Below are 18,912 nucleotides of genomic sequence, written 5' to 3' on the forward strand. Positions count from 1 at the left end.
TTTTTTTTGTTAATTTTGTGTATTTCTTTGCAGAGGTGGTGTCTAAATGATTTGCCACTTTAATAAGATATTTTATACTTCCTTGCACTTTAGGACTTCGCTGTTTGGATAAGTTTTTCTTCTAGATTTAATTTTCTCTTTGTTTACAACTCCCCAGAGCACTTTACATCTATTTTCTGCCTCTTTGATAAACGTCACTGCTTACTGTCTTCTTAGGGTTTTAAGCTACAAGTAATAAATAATCTTTCTTCCAAATCACGGTTCCTTTTTTGTGTCGTATTCTGAACACACTTTTTTGTTTCTTTGTCCAGGGCTTTGATCTATGCCTTTTGTAGTGTTTCACTTTTTTTCATCCATGGTCCTTTTTTTTGTCACTTTATTTCTTTTTCTTGATGAAGTGTATAAACAAGTTGTATCTAAGAATGTTTTTATGGAATATGTTTTAAGCCTGGTCTGTATCTTGTGTTTCGAGAACTTTTCTCTGGTGTTTGTTTGCGAGAAGTATCTGAAAGATTGTAAGGTATGCTTGTTCCTTATTTTTCATTAGGGTTTTTGCTTGTGTCTATAGCTCAATTAATGGTAATTATTCGGTCAGTAATTATCAGCATGCTAATGCCTCTGTCAGCTTAGTTCTTCATTGCCTTCCTCTAAGGCTTTACCCAGTATTTTGGATATGATGTTAATTACCTCATCTAGGTTTATGCTCAGTGATCTGTAAACACCTAGCACTAGAAATATTTTCTTTTATTCTGAACATTCTCTTTTATTCTTTTATGAACAGGTTCATGTTTAAGTTCTGGGTCTTCTTTCCTAGTATCTATAAATTTGACTTGGCTTTCAAGTCCGATGCCATATGTTGTACAGTCTGTATTGTATGCCTCTGTGAAGTGAAGAACTGACTACTAATCCAATCTATTCTTAATTAGGATGATGTTCTATTAAGTATTATACAGTTATTAATAGCAGTAGTATTGGAAAGCGATGTGCACAACTGCACATGTGGCATACATATAAACAAACAGAAAAATTCAAATTAAGTTTGGGTTTATAATATTAAAGAAGTTAGTTGAAACTGCATCTCATATAAAAAGTACAATAACAACAATTTAATTCTTTGAAACTATTTGATGTGCTATACAAGCCAAGATAGCAATATTTAATTTTATGATTACTGTTTGCTTAGTTTTAAGCTTTTACACAATTTGTTAGTTTAAAGAAGGTTTTAAGAAAACTAAACACTTTGTCACTCATAACAAATATATATGTATATGTTTGTTATGAAATAACAAATTATTATAAATAATATTTATATATATATGTATGTATGTATGGTCCAAAAGTTGCAGTACAGTGTATTATTTCAGAAGTTGTAAAGAAAATGAAACATTTGGATACACCAACCTAAATTAGGTATGAGGGCCCACCTTTGGGGCATAACACAACAATGGCTGCCATTTTGAATCACCAAACATTTATTTAAATGGGAAGGGGGTCATGTGACATATCAAAACAGATTGAAATTTTTCAGGAATTCATTTCTGCAATCAGTTTTACATAACTGTTAAGTGTAGGAGTTATTGGCATCCAAAGTTGACACTGGAGGGCTACATGATGTGCTCAATATGTCGACCGTTTTGTTGAATGCATAATTCCAGTCGCTTAATTCAGTCAGCAGACACTTGCAGAAGCACTTCTGGTGCAATTTTCATGCAGCACAGCGTAATTCTTTGTTGCAGATGGTGAACATCACGAATCTTCTCTGTGTAAACAAGTTGCTTCAAATGCCTCCACAAATAAAAGTCCATGGGTATGAGGTTGGGTGATCTTGGTGACCATTTCACTGGGCCATGCCGACCAATTCGTTGCCCAGGCAACTGGACATTGAGCTACTGACGAACATGTAGCCCAAAGTGTGGCGGAGCACCACCTTGTTAAAAAACTGAAAGGAATGTTCCATCTTCATTTAAAAGGGAAGGAAAGACACTGTCTCTCAGCATGTCCAAGTACCACTTGGAATTAAGGGTTCCATCAATGAAGATTGGTCCATCCACATGGGTACCCCATATCCCACACCACACCATAATTTTAACATCTCCAACAACATTGAACGGGTCAATCCAGTGGGGATTTTCATCACACCAATATCGATGATTCACCTCGGTTCACGGTTCACCTCGCCACTAATAAAACATTGTCTCGTCACTGAATAGGATACTCTGTGAGAATGTAGGGATGTTCTGATATTGACGTATTGCCCATGTACAGAACTCAACATGTCTGTCTGGGTTATCCTCAGAAAGTTTTTGCAGGGTTAAAATGAGTACCAATAAAAATGGGTACCATTTGTTGCTATGAAGAATATGCAGAATGGAGGAACGACTAACACCAATTTCACTTGCAAGACGTCAAGTGTTGTGTTGTTGGCTCCTTGCAAAGGCAGCCAAGACCATTGTCGAGGTTGTCTCATCAGTGGAAGATTTGGGACAACCACTACGTCACCTGTTGGACACATTTCCAGTTTCCTTGAATTTGGATATGAGAAATTTGTGATCTCTCCGGGTGGCACCTGTTGAAATCTGTTGCAACGACTTGACTGCTTCGTTCACCAGACATCAGACATCACCTCAATTCACTATTCCTTCGTCAAAGCCATCATATGTCACTTGCAAAAGAATAACATTTTCAAACTTTTGGATGCCAATAACTCCTGCACCGTAACAGTTATATGAAATACGATTATAGAAATGAATTCCTGGTAAAATTTAAATCTGTTTTGATATGTTATATGATCGATCCCCTTCCCATTTAAATAAATGGATAGCGATTCAAAATGGCAATCATTGTTGTGTTATGTCCCAAAGGTGGGCCCTCATACCTAATTTACGTTGGTGTATCCAAATGTTTCATTTTTTTTACAATTTCTGAAATAATAGGTTGTACTGCGACTTTTGTACCACCTGTATATGTATATATATATATTTGTATATGTATATATGCTTTCTGTAATACAGTTAAATAATGGTAGGGTAAAAGTAAGTTTTAAACTTTTCTGAGAGAACTGAAAAATCTGAAATTGTTCAAATATATTTTTAGTTTCTGTAATTTTGTATTTTAATGTGGTATAATTTTTTGATAAATATGTGGTTGAAAAAATAATCTTATGTTTAATTTATATGAGGTTCTGTATGAAAATAAAATCAGGTTTATTATGAGATTCCCAGTTTAATTATATATTATATTAAAATAAAATGGTCTGTTGAAAATCATTTAAGAAGAGCTTGGTTTTCCATTCTTGGTTATTCCTGAAATAGATAGGCTTTGTAATGTTAAAAACCATATTTAGAATTTCTTTTTTCCAGATTCCCCTTACAGAACAGCAATAAGTGGTGCTGTCTTAAAGATGCAAGAGTCTGGTAAATTGCAACAACTTAAAACTAAATGGTGGAAACTAATGCATGGTGGTGGTCAGTGTGATAAAGTAAGTCTTAATGCTTTATGTAATACTCCATCTGGTTTTGTTTATTAATGACATTTCCTTTTGTTATTTAAAACATTCAGTTTAGCAACAGCCTTTCTTAATGCTTATTATTCAGTGAATATTAGTTGTTTATTATCAATCTATGTTTATTATCAAATACTCCCAAAAACAACTTGTACCTACTGTCAAAATACACAATTTCTTTTGCCAATATAATATACAAATCTTAAATAACTTTAGCTGTTGATTATATCATTGCAATGATGGAATTTCTGATTATTGTACTTACAACAGAACAGTTTTTTGTTTCTCTGCAGTACTTAAAAATGTCTATCATAATTCATGTTAGTTATAAGTAAAATTGGAATTAGTCTTGGAATAGCAGTTAATGGTTTGCTGGACATTGATTCATATTCTCCATGAGAATGATAATTTCAAATTTTTTAATTCAGTTGAAGCCAGGTGCTGATAAAATAAACAAATTCTTATTCAACTCTAAACGATTATAAAACTCATGTCAGGAGTATGTGGTATTTCACTGATAAAAAGAGGAATTGTTCCAGGATTTGCCTGGAAAGATCTAGGAAATCATGGGGAAACCTCAGTTTGAGGAGCATCATGAAAACAAAATTAATAAATAAAAAGAGATGTGGCTATAAAAACAATATAAATATATAAATACAACATATAAATATATATAAAAAAAAAAAACAACAATTCAGTTTATCTGATTTGGATTCTTTTAAAAATCATCAACAGAGCAAAATGCTTTTGTTAAAAGAAAGCTTTACAATTAGCATCACAATTTCTTTTAAATTAATCATAATAATATCATCAATACTAACTGAATATTTATTTTTTATACTCAGAATGCAAGTTTTTAACCTCTTTTGCACAGACCTGAAGTAAAAATACTGATTCATCAACTATTCATATAGAAAGAAGAGAACAAGTTTTTAGGTAAAAACAGGCTGTTGAGTCATTGTTTGGTGCCCATAACATTTGTTTCTTATCAAATGTTTTGTAAGTCATTAATTTTAACTACTGTGTGTGTTTATATAAATGATCTAATTAAAAAATTTTAAAAAAGTTATTTATCTTTATTAAACCAGACAGAAATTATTTGGTGTATGGGAAAGTGCCTTATTACAATTCCACAGACAGTTTTTATAAATTGTTTACCCATTTAGAAGATTTCCTCATCAGTGTATTTAAAATGAAGTTAATTATGATGATGAGCTTTTAGATATTGTTGAAAATCTTAGATAATTACTCATTTTTAAAAAGATTCAAGTTTTCTTCATCCTCATTTAACATCAAAAATAATTTCTATTAATGCCATCTAAATTGTTAATACATATGAGTATTTTATTTATTAATTTTGTATTTTCACATATTTGCTTTAGTATTATTTCATAAATTTATTATACTGGACTTTATTTATTTTTAATGATCGATTGCATGTTGTGTGAAGAAGCTCTAATAAAGTTTTCTATCAAGTACATTGTGCTACTTGACGTGTTATGTGTTGGCATGAATACAATATTTATTTATACAGACAAAGTAAAGTTGAATAAATCGGTCCAGTAAATGAACATAATTAAGTAAATTTGGCTGCAGTTTCCATTAGAGTAACTGTAGTTTTAGTGTTTACTATCATTTAGTAATTGTGGTTTTTAATAAAAATTATATCATGGTTTTCCCTGCTTACAATCACTAAACCTTGTTATTCTGAGGTAAAATAAATGTATTGAAAATGTATATTGATTTTTTATATAGATCCTTCTGATGTTTACAAAATGTACAGTTTGATGCTGTGTATTCTTTACACATTTAAAGTATAATATGCTAATTTTGAGCTTCTTTAAACACTTAGTTTTTTTTTTTTAGCTTCAAATTTAATCTCTATTTATTATTAATAGCGTCATCAAAGTTGACCAGTTTAAAAAACAGATTTATTTGATAAAGGCAGTCTCCTACAATGACAATTTCTGACATGTTACAACAGACTTTCACTTCATTTCTATTATTCATTGGGTCTGCAGGTCACTGTGTACTATTAAATTATTCACATTTATTATTTTTTTTTATTGATTTTATTGAAACTAATGTTAGAAACAGTAAGTTCCGTGACGTTCCATTTGATGTGTTTTCCCTCATTTTGTAGATCTCAACTCAAATGAAGTGACAGATTTGCTCATCCTGCTTGCTTCTGTCAACTTTCACATATTCCAGTTCATTCAAGTCAAATAGTCCTATTTTATACTGGCTATTTAGCCTAATAGAAGAAAACGTTACAGTAATCTGTTCAGGATGCAGTTGAACTATTCAATTCACATCATATTTACTTGTTGAAAGTACACCCATACCTCGCTTTATAGCCTAGATATGTTCCAAAAAAGTTGGCCGTAAAGCGAAAAGCTGTATAACAAATCAATTTTTTTGATACAACCTATACAAATTTAATTGAATCTGTTATAATAAACAGATTTAATGTAATAATAAACAGAAATTCAAAAAATAAACATATAAATTAAAAAAACAAAAGAAATCATATGTACATATTTATACATATAATAAAAAACATAAAAATGTTTAAAACTGTTTTAATCTGATGATGAACATTAACACGAAGAATCACTAAGCTATAATATGCTGCCATCATCACTTTTCGCTGTTGTGGATTGACCCAATTTAAAATATTGGTCCAACGTTGTCTACTTCACCTTGCTTTCTGCTTCTTTTTGCAGTGTTTTGTAACAGATAATAGTTGAGTTTACTCCTTGAGATACTTTAGCGCTGCGTTCTTCATCAGGATTATTTTGAAGAATGATGTTTATTCCCTGCTCAAAATAAGAAAACGCATTTGACAAGTTTTTTGTTGTTAGCTGTTGGCATATAAGCTGTCATATTAAGCTGGCATATTAGCTGGCTGGCTCCTCATCAAGTGCTTGTTCTGTTTCTAACTGGATCAGTTCCTCATTTGAAAGAGGTTCTCTGCCAGCATCTAGAAAATCAATCAAATCACCTTCTTCCAAATCCTCAAAACCAAGATTGTTTGCTAAGTTTAATATGTTTTGTTGAATTTCAGAAACAGAATTAACTTTAGACTCATTAGTTTTTGTGCATTCTGGCCAGATTTTTTTCAAACATGGTTCATTGTGGTTGATTTTAATTCCTTCCATGGTTTCCTAATGTTGTCTACGGTATCTCTTATGCTGTACTCATATTTTTTCCAAAACTGTTTTATCGAAGATTCACCATCAGTTTCATGAATAAGTTTACAAAAAGTTCTACGTAAATAATAAGCCTTAAAAGTGGCTATTGCACCCTGATCCATTGGCTGGATCAGAGCTGTTGTATTTTTGGGAAGATACTCAATTTCCACATCTTCAGATAATTTGGATAAATTATCCGGATGCCCTGGAGCATTATTCAAAATGAGCATTGGCTTGTTGCTCAAATTATTGTCCTTCAAATATTTTTTTACTTCTGGGCAAAAGTAATTTCTAAACCAATCTTCAAAGAGAATTTTAGTCATCCACCTTTCTTGTTGGATCTCCAAATGATGGGCAATTTTTTCTTGTTCAGCCCTTTAAAACACCTTGGATTTTCAGAAAGATATATTAAAAGTGGTTTTAGCTTAAAATCCCCTGCAGCATTACTACCATGAAGCAAAGTTAATTGTTCTTTTGACACCTTATTTCCAGATGCAGACTTTTCATATTTTGAAATATAAGTTCTTTCAGGCATTCGCTTCCAATAGAGACCTGTCTCGTCTACACTGAAAACTTGTTCAGGTCAGTATCCACCTCTATCAATAATTCTTTTCAAAATGTTGGGGTATTTTTTTAGCTGCGTCATCATCAGCACTAGCTGTTTCACCTTTCATTTTTAAGCTGTGGAAATTGTGAATTTTTCAAACCAACCTCGGCTTCCTTGGAATGTTACATCTTTCACAGATTGATCAGTATCCTCCCTCTTTAAATTTTCGAAAATACTTTTAGGCATTTTCTTGGATAGTCATTTGGCTCATTGGCATCCTTCCTTGATTATTGTCTTCAATCCACGTATCTAAAATGTTTCCATTTTTTCCATAATGCTGCTTCGTTGGCGAGTTAATTTTGAGACACTTAAAGGTGCAGCAGATAGCGAATGTGTTTTAATTTTCTCTTTTCTATTGCGAATAGTTTGAACTGTAGACTTCGCCGAACCCATTGCATTACAAATTTGAACAATTTTCTCACCAGCTTCAATATGACGTAAAACTTGTAGTTTGGTCCCTAGCGTGACAGATTTTCGGCTTCTCTTTTTATTCTTATCAGTATCAATATCCAAATTCAATGAACGTTTCGGTGGCATTTTTTTCTAAAAAAGGAACGACTATATTTAAAAGAACTAATGAATTAATTATAAATACGTAACGAAACTACAGTCTTTTTAATACAAAAGTACCAAATACTGTATTTTACAATTCACCAATTAATACAAACAGAAACAAAATCCAACCTGAAAACAAACAAGAATAAACCATCAAATTACATACACTAAAGCAACAACGCAGGAAAGTGATGACAAAAGCAAAATGTAGCAGTGCCGCCTAAAGAAAGAAGCTGAAACTTAACAGAAGGACGCTATTGGCCGTATAACGAAATATTGTGAGCCGTAAATTGAAAAACTACCATAATTAAAAAAGGCCGTTATAGCGAAATGCCATGTAAAGAGCGGCCGTATAGCGAGGTATAGATGTAAACACCTATCGCATCTTCGCAAATCAGCTGATTTCGAAGTCGAGAGTTCCAACGTTCAAATCCTAGTAAAGGCTTTTCAATTTCTTCAACTAATAAACATTACTTCAACTTTATACAGACTTTTATACGGATTTGAATACTAGATCGCGGATACCGATGTTCTTTGGTGGTTAGGTTTCAATTAACCACCCATCTCAGAAATGGTCGACCGGAGACTGAACAAGACTACACTTCACTTACATTCACACATATCCTCTGAAGTAATACCTGACGGTGATTCCCAGAGGCTAAACAAGAAAAAAAAGGTGTAATACCTATCTATCGAATCGTACTCATTTGTATGTTTGACATGATTTAAATAATCTTGTGACAAATGAGTACAATTTGTTGCAAGTTTGTAGCGTGATTAAATTAATACACATTTCTGAATCGAATAATATTTAATATAAAAAGCTGATGTGATTTAATGTTTAACTGATAATTTGTGTCTATATTTTTTAATAATATTTTTGTTTCTAGCGGAATGAGGCGACTCCATCTAATGAACTTGGACTCGCAAATGTCGGTGGTGTGTTTTTATTGTTAATTTATGGATGTAGTATTGCATTTTTAGTTTCTCTATTGGAATTCTTATGGAACGTTAGAAAAGTAGCCGTCCAAGAGCGAGTGAGTTTATATTAGTGAGTGAAATTATATTTATACTGTAAATATGTGGAACATTTATTACTGCTGGGTTTTCCTTTATAAAGCATCATTCGGTTAATACAAGTTTTTAAATATGTGTAGTTATCCGTTGACGTCAGTGAAAAAAGTATTGTACTATATAAATTCCAAAGTATTTTACAATCCTAACTGCTTAACAACAAATGTTATTAGTACCTAAAAGTAGAGCCATATTGATTTTGAAACATTTACATTAAAAATTATGGGAACAAAAAATTAGGCGTGGAATTATTTTATCAAATAACTATTACAGACAAAGAAGCTATGCTAAACGGTTATCGAATTAATATAGCAAAGAGAAACCACTTACGAGCCGACTTATAGTCTTAGTCAAACTGTATGATGAACTGTGTTAATGCTGTAAAATTATTTAATGCTTAACATCGCTTTTTTTCTTCCAAAGGATTTTCAGAAGTAGTCGTAGGCTCCTTCCTCAGTATTACTAGATAGTCCATTGAAAAAAGGGCCGATGATTATCTTCTTCCAAAGATCTTTGGAAGAAAGTGCTCCATTAATGAAAGCAAGTCCTTTAACATCTAAAACCTTTTTTCATTAGTTATTACTGTTATAGTCGTTGATTGTGTATTAATACTCTATTTAATGCCTCAGCTCAGCTTCAAAGAATATCGTAGCCTCGTAGCCTATAATTGAATTATCGTTATTATTCTTATCTTACATGTAACGTTTATGAAATATTTTAAGACTATACAATTTACAAAGTAAAATTAATGTCGATTAAATATGATCGATGTCGTAATAACTTTTTATTTGATGTTATATGTCTAATGAAAGTTATAACTTGCGGTAACTGTGAAAAAATATAAAATTAAATTGGATACTTTAGAAAGATGAAATTATAACCGGGGAGGGGGTCAAGTGTTACATCTTCAAATATTTATTTCATAGTTCTTTATAATATAATTGTTTCCCGTGTACATTTTTTTTTTTGCGGTATGTAGGTATAAGAACCTTGTAGGCGCCAACATGGGTATAATTCACTGGAACCGAAGGCGGATGTTTTTCTTGATAGTGTAGAACCCCGCTCATGGGTTCTATTATGTCGCTTGTAGACCTGACAAGTTATAGAAAACTGTGTGTGAAGAAGTAGGTGCGATTGTCGATGATAAAATGTTGCGAATCGAATTTCAGGTAGAAAAAATTTTTGCATTTTCTACCTAGAAAAATTTTTGCTTTTTTGCCTTTTACTACGCAAAAACCGCGACTCGTGTGCGGGAAAAGGAATCGGAAAAAATATCCCTTTTTAATATGTTTCATCGATTCGCTTTGTTTCACCGATATTGCATCGAGATTAGATGCTATTAGATGATTAAAATATATACTACTTACTAAGTTTCATCTAGGATAAATCAGAAAAGCTTTTGCGTTATGCTATAAAAAAACAGCACAAGACCGAATACTGAAACTGTGTTTTGTCAGTTAGTCTTGTGTTGTCTGTTGCTGCATCCGAACAGTTTTAGGCGACCTAGCATAACATGAGTCACACCCAAAAACGGCATCGCTACTATCAAGAATAATAAGAGTACCGCGTTAGGATTATTAAAAGAAATTAATTGTTTTCTCGTCACCAAGGTGTCGAGTATACTCTTGCACATCGGGATATCAAGTCTATCGAAATGTAGAGTAAGGAACTCTTGATTCATATCTAAATGTACTTTATGGGTGCTACATTCCAGAAAAGATCGTGATATTAAAAAAAATATGTTCAAAAAGGCTAGAACTTCAAAAAGTAGATCGATATAACAAAGTTTCATTATATACGATTAAAAACAATTAATCATTGAAAGTAAATAGCGTCTAAATAATTTACTGTACTCCGTTTAAAATTAATACGTACCACAACTTTTGCACTTCCGGACGAGTGTGCTATATTTCCACACGATAGTACAAAATTTGTGGTCACAAAAAATTATATAGAGCGATCTAAACGACTGATATTATATTTCTTTCTTTTTCTAGATAACTCCAGCCGAAGCATTTTTGCTAGAACTGAAATTTGTTCTCCTTTGTCACGGTACAACAAAGCCGTTAAGGAAACCCCGAGAACCAAGCATCAGAGGGTCTTTTATGAAGTTGGATATAATAAATAAAAAGTAATTGTCTTAATTAGGGGTATTTCTTTCTGTAGTAAATAAATAAGTAAAGTTTTGTTTTTGCAGTAAATACAGTTTATTAAAGAAATATTGAATATCCTCCTTCTGTGTTAAGACTATAATTCACTAAATTTAAAAAAATAAAATAAAGTCAAAATCAAGGATATTTGACACAGTGATCTTTGTATTTTAATTTGCATTTACCGGTAAACAAGAAGAATAGATTTGGAAGTATTTCATTTACTTGTTCGTTAAGTATAAAAATAGTCTGAATTAACTAATAATATTCTTCAGTTTCATTTCTCAAACAACGAATACTTATATGTTAAATTATTATTATTTTTAAATGTATTAATATTATAAGAATTTATTCTATTATTAGGGTAAGAATTAATATTACCACAAAAGGGTTATGTAATTAATGAATTAAAAAGAGTAGTTTTAAAGATTGAAATAAAATATGATCATTTGTAAAAAAAAACCTCTTCAAGATTTCCAATGGCTTTATCTAGATCAGCTTTGAGACCTATACATATTACGAATTAAACACAAAATGAAAATTTTATACATAGAATATTAAAGTAACAATTTCAACCGGCTTATAAAAAAAATATAAAACTTATGGGCATGCTAAATTTGACAGAAGTAACATATCTGATCGCACAGTACGACAGCTTTCTTACTTAATGGCTTAAGACAGGTACAATTGACAATTCCACAAGTAACTCAACTGACTGAGTAGCTCTGAAATTATTTTCTAGAAGCACTTATTTTAAAATTGAGCCGTTTGAAAAATTTTAACATTCAACTACTTGTTTTTTTCTTCGGATCATAAAATAATAAAGGCTGTAAATATGATAAACAATTTTCAACTTTATTATGATTATTGTTCTTAATTTTTTATTTTTTTGAACCTAAAGGTTCTAGGTTTTGCAGTTGTTTTTGCAATAGAATTTTTATTTTGTTTATTCAATTTTTTATATCTATCGATGCATTTTAGAAAACCAACTACAGGAATGATCCTGTTTGGGCCTAGGTTTTCATAATAAAAAAATAGACCATTTCAAATGGCTACATATGTGAAGTCTTTAATAAAAAAAATTCTGTTACAGAGAACAGAATCTGATAATAATTTGCATTGTATATGTTAATATACAATCTGCCATGTACAATCTCCTACATTTCATGAGATTCTGTAAAAGTGCCTTTAAATTAAAAATTTTCCCTTCTTTTTGTGATATACTCCAGTGTTGTAAGATTAGGAGAATTTTATCTTCAGTTTTTTGTAATAAATCTATGAGAAACATACTCAGTTTGAATGGACTAACAGAAACATGATTGAAATACGCTTGTCTGAAAAGATTAATCTTTCTTTAACATTAAAATAAAGTCAGCTGCTTTCATTTTACGTACATTAAAGAAAGCAATTAATAAAACACAATATGTTTATAAGTAAATTAGATAATTTCAGTCGGAGACCAGAGGTAGTCTGTAATTTTGAATGCCAATCTTAATTTTAATTTTACAGATCATCATAATAATAATTACTACTCTGATACATGATATCAGTAACTAAGAGGTGAGTGTACAATAACGTTAATATAATCTCATACAATTCATTTTGAAATTTATTGCAGCTAAATATTTACAACTCATGCATAAACAACTAAATCAAAGTTAGTAAAAAAACAATCACAACACTTTTATAAAACATCAAGAAAAATGAAAATGAAGATTACATTTATAAGGTAAACTATTTATATTTTCTATTTAGTTTTGGTGTCAACTAAAAAGGTTTTAATTTGGTGCGATTTGTGTTACATAAAGAAGAAAAGAAAAAATCATTAAATTTTTATTTGAAATATGTTATTTTAGCTCTAGTCCATTTAAAAAATTTGGGATTACAGAATAATTATCACAATTAGATCAGCAGACAGGATTTCATGAGTTTTTATTACTATCTTGCATAAACATTCATTATAATTAAATGTTTCATATTTAATTAAATAATTAGAATATTTAAATTATTATCTTTTGATATTTCTGTAGCACAGACTGAAATTAGCCTAAAAAAATATGATGTAAACTCTTAATAAATTTAATTCTGAATCAAAGGAAATTTTGAACCGAAAAAAACTTTTTCACATATAATACTGATATTATTTTTAATTATAATACTAATATTATTTTTAATAACAATTTATAAAGAATTACAAAATGATTTTTCACTTAATTCTGATGATGATGTTACTCTGATCTGATTGCGAGTTACATTTTAATAAAAAAAACAGCAGTGGAAACTAGCTTTCAACAATGTTCAGAAGTAATGTTTTTTCTTTAAATAGTCTATAACTGTTTGCATTCTACTGGTGGTCTCATTATCAAACATTGTTTTTCTTATAAACTAATTGTGTAAAGTACATCGAACAGCTTATATTAATTGGATTCAATGTCTGAGAATGTCTTACTATACTTCACGCAATATCTGTGGTGAATTAAAAATTCACATGGTAATATCATATTAAATTTATACTGAAGTACAAATACAAACTATAACTTAATATAATAAGTATTAAGATGTTTATTCTTGTTTCAAGAGATAAAAATTAACATGACAGATGATTCTAAATTAAATCCCTGCTCAGAGTACATGCTTCTATTGAGGAGATGAGACAGCTTCAAGATTCAAAATCTTGAGGCTGATCTTTGTGAGTAATTATAATCAGCAACAAACAGAACAGTAACCTCACTGATATTGTACACTTCTAAGTATTTTATACATTGTTGAACCTCTTCATTATCAAACTAGTGAAAAAAGAGCTTTTAAAAATAGCAACTTCTTTCAGAGTTTTTAAAAAATCGTAGAAACTTCTGATTTGCTGGAAAATATATTTTAAAATAAACTCACTGATGATTATAATCATTGTGATAAAGTATAATCAGAAACTATGAAATAATTTAGATATACTGGAATTTTTTAATGGAAATAATAAATTATTATGTTTAGAAAAATCTTATATAAACTTAAAAATAAAAGTAAATTAATGAACAACCAGACAATTTGAAGATCTGTTGAAGTGCACCAAAATCTGCACAGAGAGATATTTAAAATCACAGTCTTGATTAACGTGATGGAACAGGTCTTAATAATTTTCCAATAAACTTTATTCATAATAATGTACAGTATCATGTGTTTTACTTATTTTAATAAATATATATAATTTGAAATGAGGGTACCCTCAAAAGTGTTTCTATATTAAATGAGAAAATTACATTAAAAAAATCCCTTACTTTAACATTCTGTTCATTCATTAATACTTTTCTAGATCAAATAATGTTAATCTGAACTTACTTAAATCAACTCTCAGTTTGTATGAATGTTGTTACTGCAAATGATGTAATGTTACCACTGATGCTTGAAGATTACAAAGAAGTTGAAACTGATAAAAGAGATGATGGGATAGCAAATGAGTTATGAAAATGATATGTTGTTTATAATAAAAGTTTTTTTAAAGAGAATATAAAAAGAAAGATTTTTACTTCAATTGAAGCTTGGAAGAAAGTGTTTGGAAAACAGTCATCATCATGAAAGCATACACTGTTCTTTTCCTTATATTTATAATGTAACCTTTACAGTAAATAGTATTTTTAGTTAGAAATAATTTTTTTAAAAATTAGCACTACACAGTTATTTCAATTTCAGCATCAAAATGTATGTTAAAAATGTTTAAACATTTAATATTAAAAATTAAGATGATTTCAGAATATTTAGATACATCTAGCTAAAATACCATAACTTATTGATTTTTAAAAGAGTTTCCTTGTGTTTTTAATTAGCAAAATTTCAATATGATGTTATGACTAAACAATCAAGATCAAGTTTTTACATTTTCAAAAGTTATGAAAATTTTACCATAAATATGTCACTATTAATAAAAAGGAACAGGATGTAGATGGCAACAATTACATGAACTGTAATGTATGTAATATCTGAAGGCGGGTCTTTAATACGCTATAGTATCCCCTCCACTGCTCTTAACATCACTCAGCGACTTCTCCTCACACCAGCATCCAAAGTAGTATATTCCAAAAGTCATATCAATAAATGTGCAATGACTTGCTCTGTATCTAATTATGATGTCACTAGTAATGAAATGTGTACTGGTAATTTGTCATTACAAATATAATTGTTTATGCCTAATATTTTCTTCAAGATGTATGTGAAGTAATTTATTTATTTCTTGACAGTATATGCTTTTTTTCAAGTATGTTAAAGTAAGGTTTTGCTATAAATAAATGGTAACAATGACATAATACAAAAGTATATGAAATGGGTTGTTTTTTATTATAGGCTATAATGTTAGATTTTATTTGATGTGGCGTAGTTATTTACAAAAATTATTTTTAAATAGTATGTATGCATTACTTTTGTGGCGACCAGTAGCATGTATTCTGCATGCTGGGTTGTAGGAGTGGTGTAGAGGAGGCAAGTAGAGGCAGCTGTTACAGTGGACCCACCTTTAGATTTTACATATACTATAATAAGAATATTTTTAAAATTTCTGATCTTTCTTGATTACACTTGGCCGATGATTTTATAAAACTACTATTTATTTTAATGTAGAAATACAAATAGCATTTCTTTCAATCACTTGATTGAATCATTATTTTAATGACAAAATTGGGAAGTATAGAGATAAGATAAAAAATTGACTGATAAACAATTTTTTTTAATACTAATATATATATATATATATATATATAATATACATAACAAATATTATTTACATCTATCCTGTACAATTTACAAATTATATTTAAAATAAATTATTAGACCTATGAAGGAGGTATCATAATCACTAAAAAGTAAGAATTTTTGGAAGGTTTGCTCTATTGTTATAAATTAAAACGGCCAGTGCAGATATGAGAATGAAGGATGTTAGCTTCTTGTAACTCTTGTCCCTTCTCTGAACAACGACATCAGCAGGCACTATCTTATCGCACTCTTCCAACTGGAAAATAATGAAAAACTTAAAAGACAATTCTGTAAATCCTAAGAGTAAGCTATGCAGATTATTTTATGTAACTAAAATATAATAAATAAAAAAATTCCTTTCGGCACGCTGGAAGGCAGAGGTAGATTTCACTGGTGCTAAGTAGGGGATAAAAAGGATTTCCATCTTAAAATTAAAAAAAACTTCAAATCTACTAAATACAACAATGGTTGTACATGAAAAAATGTTTCACATGTTTAGCAAATGATAAGCCCCATCCTCTTAGAATTTCAGCAACATTTTGGTCATCCCTTGCCATAAGGGTTGGTCATATCAAAAATTGTTTTAAAGAAAAATTTTAGGAAATGTTTAAAGAACTAACAACCACTTTAAACCAATTCGATACTGTGCCTATTAATGGGGTTATGTTTTTTTGTCTTCAAAACCCCATTTTTCCACCCCCTGGGCCAATGATTGGTGATATCAAAAAACTGTACTTAGATAAGTTTTAGGCCCTTATCCAAAGAATAGTTGGAACTTTAAACGAATTTGATATTTTAATTAATAAGAAAGTTATAGTGATATTTTGTTTTTTCGAAAAAGAGCCCCCATTTTCATCCCCATGGTTCGATTTTGGTGATTAATGAACTCAACTGAGATTTTGGGATGATTTATGTTTAAGGAACAATTTGAAAGTGATTGGTGCAAAATTACGTCAGTTATTATTTTTTCCACAAGAAAGTGAAATATATATACAGACATATATATATATAAATGTATATATAAAGGGGTTGAGCTGATGATGGTTTTGGGGTCTGGGGCACATGAAATGTGAAGATATATCAAAATTTTACGAAAGTCGAATCATGGTACCCATTAAAATAGGTAGTTTTCTTATGAAATCTACCTGATATAAATACATGAATACATTATTTATAATATATAAAAATTTATAAGCTTAATAAAAAATGTTGTGCAATTTTCTAATATACAGTATTAAAATGTCTGGATGAAAATATAATTTTGTAAATTTATAAATCTGTATGAGATCTTTCTGTAAAGTCAATCGCATTGAATGCATTCCTTAAATTTAACAGTAAAGTGAGTAAGTTATATTTAATTGTGTTATTTAATTGTGGTATTTCATAATGAAAGATCAGAGTTTGTGTAATAAATGTGAATAAGTACTGTGATATGTGAATGTATTCCAGAAGGCCTTTGATGAGTTTAGTTTGCAGAAATGAGCACTTTATAAATATTGTTGAAAAAGTTAAGGAAAAGTCTTAACTAATCAATGAGTCGGTCATTATTAGGGAAGGAACTGTAGGGTTGAGAAATTCAGAGAAACAATTTTTGCTAATGTTTTGCAAAAAAGATAAATGACAACAAAATTTCCATGAGTCCACAATTCATGGAATCGTGGATGTACAGTTGCAGTATTGAAACTGAGGCTTGATTACTTTAATGGAAACTAAAGACAGCGAAGACTGAAAAGAAACATGGTGTTTGATCACATGTTAAAGTTCTTGTTATCTTTAAATATTTTGCATTTTGTTCTATGAATCTGAATAAAAAATACTAATTAGGTGATTTATATCATATCTGTATGAAGTTAGTTGTAAAAAAACCAGCCTGATTTATAGGACAATGGTGCTCCAGATCATATTTCACTGATAGTTCGGGAATTTTTAGCAAAAATATATACACCCTAACAATATAGATACCACCATATTCACCAGACACAACCCTGCAAGATGTTTCTCTTGCAGAGTATGAAAAACATGAAAAGAAAGTTAACTGCTGAAAACATAAAAAGAAATTGATATGCAAACTGAAGAAACATTGGAAACTACAATCCAGAAATGTTTTGAAGAATGGGAAAAATGTTGGCAAAATTGTGTTTCATGTAAAGGGATTACTTCAAAAAGTTTTCTTATGGACAATTACCGATACACCACTGAAATTTCTTTTCAACTAATGACTGCAATGTTCTACGCTATTTAAAACGTATAAAGAAATGTAATAATTAATCTGAAAATGTTTGCAGAGAAACTAAATAGCATCTATTCTGATACCTATAACTTGATTCTGTTAAGAGGCCATTAGTCACTAATTATTTAATGGGAATAAAACAATAATTATTTATTGCCAGCCATTCAATGCAATTTATGTTAAATGTAGCTTTGTCCAATTTGTATAATAATCTTACTTGGACCTCCTAAATAAGATGTTTGTAAGTGAAAATGATGTAGTTTTTATTCTGATATGAAGAGAAGTAAAATGAATTAGATAATATTTACCTAACAAAAGATTATAATGTAATTTTTTTACACAACTGCAACGAGTGACTAAAAAAAATTGCAATAAAATAAATTGAACTGCTAAGTTAAATAATGTCGCAAGAGATCTATGCTAGTTCAAAAATAACTAAAACAGTATACTTGACTGAAATTATGGACTGACAAATGAAAATTAAAATAAATGAAATTACAGTAAATCATAATTAGTCATTCACAATTATCGGTGGAAGAGTCTAAACTAGTTTGTTCTGAATGTATCTGTTTACCTTCTTAACATGTTGGTGGAGAAATTTTAATTCTTCTTGAAGTATATAAGTTTGATGCAAAGCTTTTTCAGTAATAGAAACTAATCCTGCAGCGTCAGTACATTTTCTCTCTACTGGAAGATCAACTGGTCGACCTTGTAGACGAAGTCTTACGTATGATGTTCCTGCATACAATACTCCAAGATGTTTCATTGTTGTTTTCATAAGCAGTACTGCATCTCCAAGACTGAACATAACAAATACAAAAATAGCTAGTGATCTGATGTCAATTATAATAATTGCACAATAA

At 30.1% G+C, this 18,912-nt stretch overlaps 3 protein-coding genes across 14 annotated transcripts in view; 2 read left to right on the top strand and 1 right to left on the bottom strand.

Annotated features, from left to right (window-relative positions):
* Nucleotides 1–11,119, top strand: part of LOC142323471 (glutamate receptor ionotropic, kainate 2-like) — a 74,557-nt gene extending 63,438 nt beyond the window's left edge. For 6 of the 8 annotated variants that reach the window (XM_075363133.1, XM_075363135.1, XM_075363131.1 and 3 more), the window contains 3 exons: nucleotides 3,360–3,478; nucleotides 8,749–8,895; nucleotides 10,930–11,119. In XM_075363133.1, the coding sequence (XP_075219248.1) occupies nucleotides 3,360–3,478; nucleotides 8,749–8,895; nucleotides 10,930–11,067 (404 nt within the window). In that variant the 3' untranslated portion in view covers nucleotides 11,068–11,119. Of the gene's footprint in view, nucleotides 1–3,359; nucleotides 3,479–8,748; nucleotides 8,910–10,929 lie in introns of all 8 variants that reach the window. The other 2 variants (XM_075363132.1, XM_075363134.1) reach the window with 2 other exon arrangements.
* Nucleotides 11,120–12,718: 1,599 nt separating this feature from the next.
* Nucleotides 12,719–18,912, top strand: part of LOC142323472 (solute carrier family 41 member 1) — a 185,630-nt gene continuing 179,436 nt past the window's right edge. The window contains exon 1 of the mRNA XM_075363145.1: nucleotides 12,719–12,811. Within this exon, the coding sequence (XP_075219260.1) occupies nucleotides 12,786–12,811 (26 nt within the window). The 5' untranslated portion in view covers nucleotides 12,719–12,785. The remainder of the gene's footprint in view (nucleotides 12,812–18,912) is intronic.
* The window catches only part of LOC142323473 (uncharacterized), a 125,402-nt gene continuing 122,262 nt past the window's right edge, over nucleotides 15,773–18,912 (bottom strand). For all 5 annotated transcript variants that reach the window (XM_075363150.1, XM_075363148.1, XM_075363147.1 and 2 more), the window contains 2 exons: nucleotides 18,624–18,849; nucleotides 15,773–16,075 (listed from right to left, as the gene is read on the bottom strand). In XM_075363150.1, the coding sequence (XP_075219265.1) occupies nucleotides 15,923–16,075; nucleotides 18,624–18,849 (379 nt within the window). In that variant the 3' untranslated portion in view covers nucleotides 15,773–15,922. The remainder of the gene's footprint in view (nucleotides 16,076–18,623; nucleotides 18,850–18,912) is intronic.

This window comes from Lycorma delicatula, chromosome 4 (assembly GCF_047948215.1).
Source record: "Lycorma delicatula isolate Av1 chromosome 4, ASM4794821v1, whole genome shotgun sequence".
NCBI lineage: Eukaryota > Metazoa > Arthropoda > Insecta > Hemiptera > Fulgoridae > Lycorma > Lycorma delicatula.